The 13,323-nt window shown below is 56.3% G+C and overlaps 1 protein-coding gene across 6 annotated transcripts in view; it reads left to right on the plus strand.

Moving 5' to 3' along the window:
- Window positions 1–4,480: 4,480 nt before the first annotated feature.
- The window catches only part of LOC113202083 (small conductance calcium-activated potassium channel protein), a 107,373-nt gene continuing 98,530 nt past the window's right edge, over window positions 4,481–13,323 (plus strand). For 3 of the 6 annotated variants that reach the window (XM_052272509.1, XM_052272508.1, XM_052272510.1), the window contains exons 1-3: window positions 4,481–5,024; window positions 8,811–9,185; window positions 11,030–11,131. In XM_052272509.1, the coding sequence (XP_052128469.1) occupies window positions 4,506–5,024; window positions 8,811–9,185; window positions 11,030–11,131 (996 nt within the window). In that variant the 5' untranslated portion in view covers window positions 4,481–4,505. The remainder of the gene's footprint in view (window positions 5,025–8,810; window positions 9,186–11,029; window positions 11,132–13,323) is intronic. The other 3 variants (XM_052272512.1, XM_052272511.1, XM_052272513.1) reach the window with 1 other exon arrangement.

Below are 13,323 nucleotides of genomic sequence, written 5' to 3' on the forward strand. Positions count from 1 at the left end.
TAAATATGTGCATTTGGTGTGGTGTGACAAAAATGACAGTGTGTGGGAAAAGCCGACAGTCGCCGGTCGTTCCGTTCCCCCGCCCTGCTCCTCATCCCCCGGGCCTAGGCCACGCCAGGTGGGCCGGGTGCCCCTCCCTCCCCCCCTCCTTTTCCACTCCCCGCCGCCGTTGTTGAACTCGCGGGAACAAGCTGTTTACGGCGCGAGTTGTGCGGGGCCGCTGTCGCTAATATGGTCACCGCGAGCGCGAGAACTTTATACTGCTAACCGAGCGGGGGCGCCGAGAAAGTGCGGAAGTATGTTAAGTGCCGCGCCGTGTGCGGGTGCCGCCGGTGCTGCAGAACGTCGGCATCCCCCCGGGAGGGAGGCGCCACGGGAGAGTTCCGCGGAAATTGAAATGGTTCAGCCCGTCGTAAATGCTGATTTTCGTCGGGCTGTCCTTCGACTCTGGTTGTAAACATAAATAAACACAGAATTAATAATAGTCAAATGTGTCAATTGGAATCAGTAGACCGAGGGGGGAACGACTCCGTAGATCTTGTGTGCAACGGATAACCCGGGATTACCCGGGATTACCCCCGGATTACCCCCTGAAAACTCCCGGATCACCATTGATACCGCCGGATAACCCCCGGGATCATCCCCCCGGATTACCCCCCGGATTACCCATAGATTACGCCCGAAATAATCTCCCCCCGGATTACCCCGGATTACCCCTAGATTACGCCCGAAATAATCTCCGGATTACCTCCGGATTACCCTGGATTGACACAGGCCGTGTCTAGCGGATTACCTGTGTCATTCCCCCCTCGCAGTAGACATACAGTGCCTGAGTCGTAATTTGTACGTTTCCATTTTTTTTCATATTTATGTTTAGGTACAGTAGTTTCAAACCAGCATTGTTTCATCATAGAAATATAGTACATCGGGATCAGATGATTTACATATAAACGAACACTTCACCGTTGATAAATGCATGCACAGGCAGGATGGGTTACCCTGTCCTGGGCGCGCTTTGCAGCCTTCTGTAGTTCTGCTCCCCGGCTGCTGTTTTCTGTCGCTGTCAGCCCGCTGTCGGCGCGCCGTGTGGGGGGCGGCAGGGGACGGTGGAGGCGGGGGCGGCGCCTTGTGACCAGAGGGTGGCCGTCGAGGTGGACATCCTGTCTGGCCGCACCCCAGACAGCAGTTCGATATTACAGTACAGTAACAGTTTTCTCTGACGAGGGCATAACAGTCTGTGGCGGGCAGCGGCAAGGCGGGGGACCATTCAGGCTGTGTTGTTGTTGCCCGTGGGGACCGGGGGGCAGCGGCAGCGGTGGCGGTGCACGGCCGAGAAAAGCCACGACAAAGACCGCCTACATCCCCCTCGGCCTCGGCTCGGCGGCGGCGTCGTGCCGCAAAGGGCCCCTGCCGCCCCGGCGGGAGCCGAGCTGCGGTCGAAAGGTTGTGTGTGCACCTCCGCTCCTTACTTACCGTGACATTTGAGTCCCGGCCCACACCGCCGGTCCCGGCGGGGCGCGGCGGCCAGTATGGCGGGCGGGGGCGGTGGCGGTGGAGGCGGAGGAGGCCGCCCCCACCGTGTAGACCACCGTACCGTGGAGACCTATGGCGTCGGAGTGAAACTAACTACCTGGGCGTTTAAATGTATGTGGGCCCGAGGGCGGCCTGGGCTGGGGCACGAGGCGCACAAGGCCTGCCTTTACCCACTCGTTGCGGTCTGCTGCAACCGAGACCCGAAACCCGGCCGCCTCAATCCGCAGAGACAAACATTACACGGGCCAGCGGCGGACGAGTCGCCGAGGGGAAAGGGGAAAAGGGGGGGGGGGCTCACTTCGATCCTCCGTGTGTACTAGTGAAAAAATAATTAAAAACAAGCAAACGAATGACCAAACACATTTCTCAAAACTGACTAAACGTGACGTGAAAGTTAATTGTAAACAAGGTAGACGCACGTTAAAACCGTGTGAAGCTGAGCTAAATGTGCGTCTACCTTGGCCTGCGGCGCGCTAAAATTAAAATGTTTTCGCGATTTTGGTTGGCATGCCTGTCCAACTCACATCCCACGTCTCACGCCAGGCGCCTCACTTCACGCTGTCTTCCAGGCGGTCTCCCCTTGCGCTCCCTGACAGAGCTGAGCATTTAAAGCTTAAGTTTAATTTCAAGTTCAAGTTAAGCTCAGCAATTACTGGAAGTTGGTCTAGAAAAATTACTGAAACATGATAAAAAAAAACAACTGAAATGTCATTGATAATGACTGAACAATGACCAAAATTGACTAAAAATGTGATGGACTTCTTAACATTGTGAACATGATCAACAAGAGTGCGGAACCCTCCCGCCGCAGGTCACTCCGTATTTTTCAGTTCGTGGCTGCAACCTAAGCCAGCACATTACGCATTCCTTCTTAAACCCCAATCCTTTCCTCTCCCGCCCCCCATCCACTCTGCCCCTGGCTCTCTTCCTCTCTTTCTGCCTCTCGTCCTGTCTGTCTGTCCATCCTTCTGTCTGTCTGTCCTCTTTTTTTCTGCCTCTTCCTCCGCCTCCGCCCTCCAAACACTGGTTTGTGGTAGAGTGCTGCGCCGCCCGGGTGCTCCCTCTCCGCCCCTCCCGCCGCCCCCTGCCTCCGCGCTGTCGCCGTCTCCACCGCCGCCCCCTGGGGGGGCCGACAAACTTGGAGCAGAGGGGCAAAAAGTGAAATGTAAAGGTAAAGTGTGCAAACACGGGGGCGACGGTCTGGAGGGCGTGTGCCGAGCGCTACTGCGGACGCCCTTCCGTACCTAGTGCCATCTCAAGTTGGCAACTTTCAAACAAGCTTTCTTCTGCGCGCAGGGTCGACGTGGCACTGCTCGGTGCGTTACTCGCGACGGTCACCGAGAGCCGCTTGCTTCGCATGGCGAGTTGCGATCTCCATCAGTCGTGTGGGAGCTACGCACGACACCTTAATAACCCGAAAAGCAACTTTCCATTCCCCTCGTTAATTACGTAAATTCAATTAAAAACGTAGGCCGCTCAAGCAGGTTCTGCAGTGTGTGCGTGTCTCGTGGCGTGCGTCTCGCCCCGCACGGCCCCCGAGTGCTCTCGGGCCGGTCGCAAACAGACCGGCGTCCCTCTGATGTGTGCGCCACACTGCGGCTGCCAGGCTAATAACCACCAAGTGGATGACAGAGCACCGCTGCTGTTTGCAGGGCCCGAGTAAGCCTTACACGCGCGCTCTTGAAACACTTGTGTGAATGATGGACGCTTTTGGGTGTGTTAATTTCCATTCGTGCTCTTTCGAGTGTGTGGTTGTGCGAACTTTTTTTGGATAGTGTTAAGCTTTAAATGCTCAAGTGTGCCAAATGAGAACTCACTTCACACCCTTACGAGTTCTTGAAGTTGACTGACTGGCGTTTTCTGTGCGGCCGAGATGCCTTGCAGGCGTGAGCGTACTCTTGAAAAGAGTTGTTGTGTCTCTTATTGTCGGGGCCTGTCGATATCTTTCTAACTGTAAAATGCGCGCGCGTTGCATGGAAAAGTAAGTAATCGGGAATACCCTCTTAAGAAAAGAAAAACTTCTTGTGCGTCTCTTCCGTCGTGCGCCACGACCCCCTTTTGTGTGCGGGGTCGTCAATATTGATGCTGCCTGACGTGATCGACACGGCTGTTGACGCCGTTGACGCCCTCCTTTCTTGACGATACCTTGTTGCGATAGGCTCTGGGGCTGCCCCGGGTGGAGGGCTATGGGTGCGCCGGCTGTCGGGCGGAGCGACGCCCCCCAGCCAAACTTGTTAACTTGTCGTGCCACAGTTCATTTGCACGCGAACTTTGCTCATAACAAGTGGGGGGGCTGGCGTGCGTGGTGTGGCGAGGCGGGGATGTTTGGTTGAGCCCAAAGTGCGTGAGGATGGGGAGCGGGTCAGGCGGGCGCCGGGAGTGCTTTCCCATCCAGAATAACGGGGACTGCTCGCCCACACTGTATTCAACCCGTCGACATTATAATTCGTTAGGTTTCATAGTCTGTTCCTTTTCTTTTGAAATACATCGTCGGTGGAAATTCGGTTGCGTGTGTCGTCATGACGACGCGGAGACTACTTCAGCTTGGCCCCGTCCAAGCGTGGGGTAAAAGAGCGCCTCGCTTTCGCTCCGGCAGCGGCGCTACTCCGACCGTCGCGCGCCGGGGGATGGGGTAGCGAGGGCGCCGCCCTACCCCACGCTGCCGCCGCCGGCTGGCGCCCCCTGCCGCAGGGGCAGCTCGGCTCGGCCCGGCCCCTCGCGTGACTATGCGGCCCTGGGGTGGTAGGGGCGCGGGGGCGGCGCGGGGGCTGGGACACAATGGTGTATGGCCGGCCAAACGCCTCAAAGCGCCTTCACTTATCATGCGCCTGTTACCCCTGGGCTGCATGCATGTTGTAGCGCCAGCTGCCGCCCAGGGGTGTGGGGCGGCGGGTGGCACAGCGCTGTTTTCTCCTGATAAAGCTGACCCGTTCCCGTCTGTTGCAGGTTGACGCGATGCCCTGCCTGTCACCATGAGCTCGGGGGCGGACGAGAGCTCCCAGCTGCTCGCGAGGACTCCTCATGTCACCGTCGTGTCTGGCAACGGTGGGGGCGGCGGAGGCGGCACCAGCTCGCCGGCCCCCGGAAGCGCTAGTGGTGGCGGCGGGAGCGCCGGGGCCGTGGCCGCGGGCGGCTGCGACGACGGCGGCGGCGGTGACTCCACCCCGCCGGCCTCCACCTCGGCGTCGGCGGGCGCCTACCTGGTGCGGACGCCGACCGTCACGGTCGAGGCCGCTCCCAACAACAACGTCAGCAGCTCGGCTTCGGACATGGCTTCGGTAGCGGTGGCCTCCGGGCCGAGGCCGGCCGTGCTCGGCGGCTCCAGCAAGCCCGTCCTCATCCGGCAGGACTGCACCACCTTCCTGTCCGGAGGCCTCGGCTACGGCCTCGGCGGCTCGGAGGAGTCCGCGACCTCGGCCACGGGCTGCGCCGAGGAGACGGCCACCCGCTCCGTGCCCGACCTCGAGCTGCACTGCCGCCTCACTGGCCAGGTAGGTTTTATTTTGTTTTCATATTGAGTGAAATTAATATTTTTAACAAGGTTTGGGAAACTCGCAACCTTCACACAACATCCCCCCATTACAGTTATTCCTGACCTTGTAGCCCGTCCCGTCCCCTCGCCAGTGACGCAAATCCTACATGGCACGACTTGTCACCGCGGGGATGCGGTTTTTGTGTTGCGGTTTGGCAGCCCGCTGTCCCCCCCCCCCCTCCTCTACATTCCACATGCACGGCCCGGCGCGAGGCTAGCAGCCGCGGCTCGCGCGCGACCAGAGACTCGAGCCGCCCGCAATCCGGCCCATCCCCATTCATTACGATGATAAATTATGGCGTCTGTTTCTAATCTCCCAACAAGCAATTACTGGAATGAATTCCTCTCTCTCTCTCTCTCTCTCTGCTCCTTCCTGCCCCGCGGAGCGCGCGCGCCTGTGTAAGCCGCGGGTGGCGCAGGTACCCGCCGAGGCCGTGAAGGGGGCGGCCACTTCATTGCGCGGGGCGCGCGGCCCCACAAGCCCGCAAGCATCAAAATGACTTCAGAATAAGTTTTTTTTTTTTTTAGAAAAGAAGATTTAAAAAAATATTAGGTAACGAGATAAACTCGTCAAGCCGACGACAACGCGCGGCCGCGCCACCCCAGCGTATTAAAAATTCAATTAACGTTTGACAGCGCGAATATGAAATATATGTTAATTTTAATCGCTTTTTGATCCTTAGTGATTCGAGAGCACACTTATTATGACACACTTTTTGGCCTTTCAAAGTTCTTTTAGCGACACGGAAAAAATAAAAGTATAAGTGATGTCACGTTCCTGTTTACCGCGCAGGTCGCAACGTGCCAGCCCAGCCGCAGGGCTATCGAGTTAGTTGTGACTCGCTGATAACAGTGGACCACTTCAAGAGTACGCCGCAGGCATTGCCACAGTCATGTAGTATTCGCCCTGCGCTGGTTACCGACCGTTTCATATAAGGTTTTCTGCATTTGAGAGAGGAGCTGGATGGAGATGGGGAGAGAGTGGCTGTTGGTTTTCACGGTGAGGCGGCGAGTGAGCGAGCGCGGCTAATCGCATTGGCGGGGTGGGGAGCGGCGTGGCGGGGTGGGGTGAGGCATGGTGGGGTGAGGCGGGGTGGGGAAGAGCAGCTCGGCGCGGCGATGGCCGGACGGTCAGGAAGGGCTCCGCGTGTTTACTCTGCGAAACGCGAAAGTAGTTTGCTCAGCAATACCGAGGGAGCAGCCCGGTAGCGCAGCGCGGCGGGTGTGGCGGGGCGTGGCGGAGCGTTGCCGTGGTGGGGTGGGGTGGGGCGGGCGTATGGCGGCCTCGAGTGCTAATGAGTTTTGACTGTAGAGCCTCTCCTGCGGGCCGCGGCGCGGTGCGGTGCGGTGGCCTCCGCCGCCTTGGCCTGCACCGCGCCCCCCGCCAGGTGGACGACGCACCGGGCCACGCCCTGGTGGGGGAGGGACGGAGAGAGAGAGAGAGAGAGAGAGAGAGAAATAAGAGAGAGAGAGAGAGAGAGAGAGAGAATGGGGGGGCAGGCAGCGCGGGCCTAATGACTGGAGGGACTCCTGATGGCGCGCCCGGCCCCGGCCCCGGCCCCGAGCGCCCTGCAGGTAGGCCACCGTCCGGCCGCGAGGCCGCCGTGTGTTGCGGGTCGGCCTACCCCGCGCTCCGCAGGCGCTCCACCGAGCGGGCAGACAAGACAGCATGGGTTGCCGTGCTCGCCACTGTGCCGTTGTTTTGCGGATTAGGGTCACAAGTTTCTTATGTATGTATTTAATTCGCTTGAAGTCAAAGGTAACCGGGTGGTGTCGACCCACCTCCCAATAAGCGTCGTATCGTTTTGAATACTTTCAACGTGGCATTCTAAACACCTATCTACTTATTTCTTTTATATTTTTTGCTGTCGTCCAATCAAATTGCAAACCTCCTTTTAACAGCGGATTCGCGGTAGGACCCGAAAGGGTGAGCAGCCAATAAGGACAAAAGAAAACACCCACCAAAAAGAAAAGCACACAAAAAAGACGGATGACAAGACCATGGCAACCCCCCGTGCGCGCTATTCACGACTTATTTCGCCGCTCGCCATTGTGTTATCGGTACCCGCAGTGGCGACCGCGCGCGCGTGTGTGGGGACCCGCACCGGCCGTGTCCCGTCGGGGCTCACGCGTGCCGAATGGACGTTTCCGGTAGACCGCGGGGGGGTTGTGTCCGGGGGAAGGGGTGGGGGCGGCGGCGCGGGGCGGCCCCTCGACACTGTCCACACGGCCCGGTGGCCCACTTCCAGGATGGGCTCGCCGTGGGCAAATAGACTTCGGGGGACGTGTCGCACTGCTGCTTCGCCGTGTCCACCTTTGCTATCCCCGCCGTCAGCGGCACGGGACGACGTAGGCGACCTAAAAAAAGATGACGTCCGTATATGTCCCATCAGCCCGGGCCGGCAGAGAAGAGTGAAAGAAAAAGTAGAGTGAGGAATGGAAAGAGAAGGGTGGTAGAAATAGTGAGTGAGAGGGAGACAGAGGACGTGGGTGGGATGCGCTTTGCGGATCCTTACCGTCACATCCACACGCCGTCCAAGAGAGTGGAGCGGGTCCGTGTTGGGCGGAGGGACGCCGTCTCAAGCGCCCCTTCAGAGGAAAAATTCGACGCCAGTCCCCCTTCACTTCCCCCTATATCTCAGTGGGCGGCTGTTAGCCGATTTCTCCTCTGCCGCGGGAGACTGCTTGGGCGTGCCTCTACTCCCTCTCCCCTCCCCTCCCCTCCCCTCCCTTCTCCTTTTCCGACCGACCCAGCCCGGCCAACCCGCCTGCCTCCCTACCTTGCGGACCTTCCCCGACTACTGTCGCTGGGGCCGCGCGGCGCCACCTAACTCCCAGGGGTGCATCCCTGTGCTCCAGTATTTGTTCGTGGCAGGAGCGGGTGGGGTAGGGGGGAGTTCGTGGTGGAGCCAGTAGGGGACGGGGAAGGGGGGGGGGTTAGATTAGACCCTGCGGAGATGGCCCGCAGATTGCGAGGAGCTTCCCAACGTGACCGCCGCCGCCTTATGGCCTTATGGCCTTATCTGCTCGCCCCCTCCTTATGGCCCAGTTCGTATGTATGTGTGCACTGCAGCGGACACATCAAGGCCAGGTTGCAGCAGGCATGGCAGCAGCCGAGGCAGCAGCCGGAGGAGGCAACCAAACCTGACCGGGGTCGCTTTTGATCATTCCTTCCCGTGATTATGTAGGCGCTGCAGCGGGGCGCGGTGGCCTCGCCGCACTGCGACGTGCAGGTCTTCATCTCGCCGTCAGTGTGCTGTTAGGTTGTTTTTGTTTTCGATGAAAACGACCTTCTGTCTGTACCATCATCCAATTTTGTGAGCAACCTTCCCGAAGGATAGGGTGAAAAAGGGAGAAAGGGGGGCGGGAGTGCACGATGTATAGCTATACGGGGTCGCCGCTGTGCCCGCCTGCGAAAAGGCATGTAACCCGTCGACATCTGCCTGCGGGCTACTATTCGCATTTGCTCGATGGATGACGAGGCTCGGCGACCTCCCTGCGGAACATTTTTCATGAAGCAAAATTAGTCACTTTCGTGACTTGAGTTCTTGTTCTTGCGCTTGAACTTTCTTCCCAGCCAGCGAGAAGGCGCTGTCGTTCATCCTAAAATATGGCATAGTCGCGCATGCGGTCGTGAATCCGCTGTATCTGTATCCTCGGAGGCCTCAATTTTTCATTTAAATTAACACACACACATTTTTTTTGGAATGCCAACGTTTTTGAGCAGATGTCGGTCGTGTTTCAGGATGGGCCGTGCCAGGGGCAGGTGGTGCCGTGCCGGCCGCGCGGCTCCGTGTCGGGCGCCTACCACCTGCTGCCGCACTCGCGCTGCCGCGGCTGCGACGCGCGCCGCGACTCGTCGTCGCTGCTGCTGCCCATCCCGCGCTCCGTGTCGCGTGAGTCGTGCGGACACGCGCCGCCCGCCCTGCTGCTCACGGCCTCGCCCACCTCCTCGCGCATCATCCGGCAGTCGTCGCAGCCCGAGGCGCACTGCTGCTACCACGCCTCCGCGCCCAACCCGACCTCCTCGCTGCGCCAGCTGCGCGAGCCCGGCGAGGGCATCTCCATGATCGCGGCGGACGCGCTGCGCTTCAACGGCGCCATCCGCCAGTTCAAGCAGGTAAGCGAGGCGGCGTTTGCTGGGTGGCAGAAAGACACACCCAATGTCGAGGGGTTGTTTTGTTCCCATGAAATGATACGCCTTTAGCTGGGGACATTATTATTTGCTCAAGACAGATTTTTACACTTTTCGAGATTACCAAGTCGTGCCACCTCGGCTGGCACCAGCGTGGACGGATGTATACACTTTATTGTAGGTTTCGGGATATTTTTTGTGTCCTTTTTTAGCCCGTTTTTCACATGGCCAACAGCAGGGTTGATTGTCTACATTTTCCTCTTAGATTGTTAGTTAATACCTTCCATGTGTGTTTCGGAGTTTTCGGTACTCTCTAAACAGGACGAGCTGTGATGCGTGTCGGTGAGAGAATACTTTTTCGCTCTATGTCTAAAACATTACCCCCCACATTTAGACCCGGGGCTGAAACTTAACCGTTGATCCTTTTCCGAGGTGTTCCCCAATCATTCTCAAATTTGGTTTTTGTGGCAGAACTCTGACGCAGGGTAAGACAACATGAAGACCAAGCACATGCACAGTTTGCAATCGACACGATGTTTGCATACACCTTCGTTTCTCTTAGAATGAGAACTCAAATCGCCTCAAAGAGAACTAGTCATGGAAACACTTTTTTCCACAGCGTCTTGGGTAAACGACATTTTGTGCACCATTATTCACTCGGCTCTCCAAGAGAGGACTGACACTTTTTGGACTGGTGGGTCGACACACCATCTTCCCTCTCAAAGCATGACTCATATGCTGTTCAAGGTTTGAACTGCTAGTAATGTTTGTATCTGTGTGTACTTCTAGAAATGTATTGGGAGCAATCTTATTTTTTGCCGGAGTTTTTGATGCGAGTCACGCTTTTTTGGAATGTTTTTTGCGAGGAATATCGTACATTTGGGTTACAAACATTTTAGTCATTCACCACAAAAATATATATCATTCATGACATGGGCACCGCGTACCTATATTATTTACAAACAAAGCCATTGGCCACGTTCTGAAGGGATTGTCGCCTTCTTGTCCATACTTCGTCCGGCAAACGGCGGAGCCCCAGAAACCTTACAGTTCTACTTAACAAGCCTACGGCGCAGCCTGCGCCTGGGCTGCGCGTACAAGAAAAAACACCTTTTCTTTTAAAGAGTCACTGAAAGTTATTCCGTTTTGCCCAAATGCTACCCAGTTTAAGTGATGTTTTCTATGTATTTATCTATAATTTAATGACATTTTTCAAATGATTGATGCTTGTCTTTTTCTCATTTTCAAGTCTATACAGGAACTTACAATAGAGGCATATTTTTGTGGGATTAATGCGATTAATAATGTACAGTAACTAAAACAAGCATGTAACACGCTGTATGTAAGCGTTTCGTGTCCTGTCTCTTGTAGGCTTAAGCTTGATCTGAGCAGTTTTTATTGGGAGGTTAACTTTCTATTTTGCCTCTGCAGTGCCTTCTACTATAGTTGCTGTAATGCTCTGATAGCACTCTTCGTCTACCTGCCTACCCATACCCTCGCTGTCTGACTTAAGCAAGCGGCCTTCAGTGGTTAGATTGTGCACTTAAGAATTTTCTGTTAGAGAAGAACATCTGTGCCATTGTACCGAATGTAAAATAAAAATTAAAGTACTGTATATACTCTTGGTAGAAATATGAATGCGCAAGCTTGATGTGACGTTTGTTTCGATGTTTAGTCGTTTGGTGCTTTTCTTTAAACAAAACGAGAAATCAAACTCTTCCAGAAATTTTGGAAGATCCTTTCTAAAGGCAGTTGCGTGGTCAGCGAGGGTATGAGTAGAGCAGCTTGCTGTGTGTCGTGTGATGCTGACTGTGTGTTCCGGATCCCAGGGGATCCTCCTGTGCCCGCAGACACTGTCGCAGGCTCGCCGCGAGCGCCTGAGACGCGCCTTTACCGACGCCACCAGCGATACCGTCTCCTACGTGAAAACGGTGGGCGTCGACGTGCACAGGCCGAGCCTGCTTGTTCACTTCCACACACGTAGCACTGCCCTAGAAACTCACCTTAGGCTAGGTGCGTGGGCCTATTCTGAGCCCCATGTCGATTACTGTTAATGTTCATGTCTTTTGGTCGTGTAGCACACATCGTATATGTAGAAAGAGCACAGTAACATGTTGTCTTATTCTTCACTATTTAGCGTATTGTTGGCCTAGAGCTCCGGCACTGTAAGGCGGTGGTCACCGTCGTAAAAAAAAACGTTGTTTTTGGCAGTAGCCGCTTCATATTCCTGTCCGCCCCAGAGTTGTGTCGAAAAAGACCCTGTCAACATTTTCTTTTTTATTTACCAAAAAATCCCGATATACTCCACAATGTCGTGATGTGCATGACCGGCGCACCATGATAGAGCTTTTTTTCATTCTCCGTAAGTTGTGTGTATGTTTAATTGCTTTTAGAACCCGGTCATTTCAAGATAATAGTCTTCTCTGTTTCCTTTAGCCCCCAACGCAAATATACACAATAGCTCATAGGTGAACCAACAATCTTACCATATTTTAAACTTTTTCATATGTATTACGACTAGCAAGGCCTGTGTTGTTTAGCAAATAAGGCGTTGACACTCTTTTTCGACACGAGTTTGTGTTCCTCCCTTGGTTAAGTGAAGCCCCTGTTCGCTGTTCGGGCAGCAGCAGGGGCGGCTGCGGCTGCGGCCGAGTAGTGGTGTGGTGGTGGCGGCCCCGGGACTTGGCATCCGACTCGGCTCCAATTAGCACGGCGACAAGTGCATCGGTCCGGTCCAGCCAGTCTGTCCGGGGTGGCCTCGCCATGACTCAGCGCGACCACGATAACGGAGAAGTAGTGTGCGGCGCACGGGGCCGGCCGAGCCAGCAAGGGAGCGCCAGCGCCAGCCAGGGCCACGTTCGGAAATCTGGCGAGGAGGAGCGGCATGTTCGTGTGTGTGTGTCGGGGGGAGGGAAGTGCACTTGAGGTCTGACAGCTGGACGGGAAGGCGCTTGAACATTAGAAGGGCGGATCCCAGAGGATATATACCAGGCGCCACACTGCCGCCCGCTGGGGAACTGTTAGTTTGGGGTTTGCAAAGAGGGGCGCTCGCTAGGCAAGGCAAGGAGTAACATATCGGTTTGCTTAGCCGGTGGCCTTCGCTTTTGTGCGCAGCGCTAGAGTGTCGCAGCGGTGCGGGCGTGGCGGGCGGAGGGCGGAGGGTCCGTGCCGCCGCCGCTACTGCAGGCAACTCCAGCACCCCGTGGAAACTGTGTAACTGAATTACGCAAGGAAACGACTTGGAAGTAACAACAACGGCAAACACAAACAAAAGAAGAACCGAATACCTGACTGCTTGTCTTCGCAGCCTTGGCGTGCTTTTTTATCGCATGGCGCAGCGGGAGCAGCACAGTTATGACGGTTTCGTCCTGCCCCCCCCCCCCCCCCCCCCCACGTCTCTCCCTCTCTCTTCGGTCGTCGTTTTTACCCTGTCTAGTCGAGGTGTATTAAAGCCGCGACTAGAGCGCGGCCAAATCTTAGCGTTTAATGGAGTAATTTTATATCTACTGGAGCGGGTCATTACCGTCCGTCAAGGCGATGGGCGCTGGACTTTGTCTGAGGAGGCTGCCGCTAGAACAAGGCCGGCCTCCACCAGCCAAGCACCCTGCTAGAAAGTCTGTTATTGGCACGAGCTACGAACAACTCCCCCTACGACAACCCTCCGGGACAGCTTCCTGCCGGACTTTGGGGGAGAGCGGGGGGGTAGGGTGAGGCGATGTGAGGGTGTGTGGAATATAATAATTACGGATACGTGATACGCGAACTCAATACCCTGACCCACTTTTGCTAAAAGGGCTGACAGCGCGACAGGCCCCACGGTTCTCCATGTTCCCATTCCCGCTCTCCTTCTCCATCCACAAAACCTGAAATTTATCGCTGTGGCCAGCAGCCGGAGTGCTGCAGCGGGCCGTGCTGGCCCCCACCGCTGTTGGCCCCCAGCCGCTCCCGGAGCCCGGAGCTTCACTCACGGAAAAAATGGCGCTGACGGCAGATCGCGCGCGCGGGGCTGAGTTTCCTCCTCGCGCAGTTTGTCTCCGACGGTCCTACGGCGGCCCTGGCTCGGGCTATCCTCGTCACCCTCCTGGATCCTGGATCTGACCTCCCTCTGTCTCCCCCCCCCCCT

This window comes from Frankliniella occidentalis, unplaced genomic scaffold, assembly GCF_000697945.3.
Source record: "Frankliniella occidentalis isolate FOCC.00 unplaced genomic scaffold, Focc_3.1 Scaffold209, whole genome shotgun sequence".
NCBI classification, from domain to species: Eukaryota; Metazoa; Arthropoda; class Insecta; order Thysanoptera; family Thripidae; genus Frankliniella; species Frankliniella occidentalis.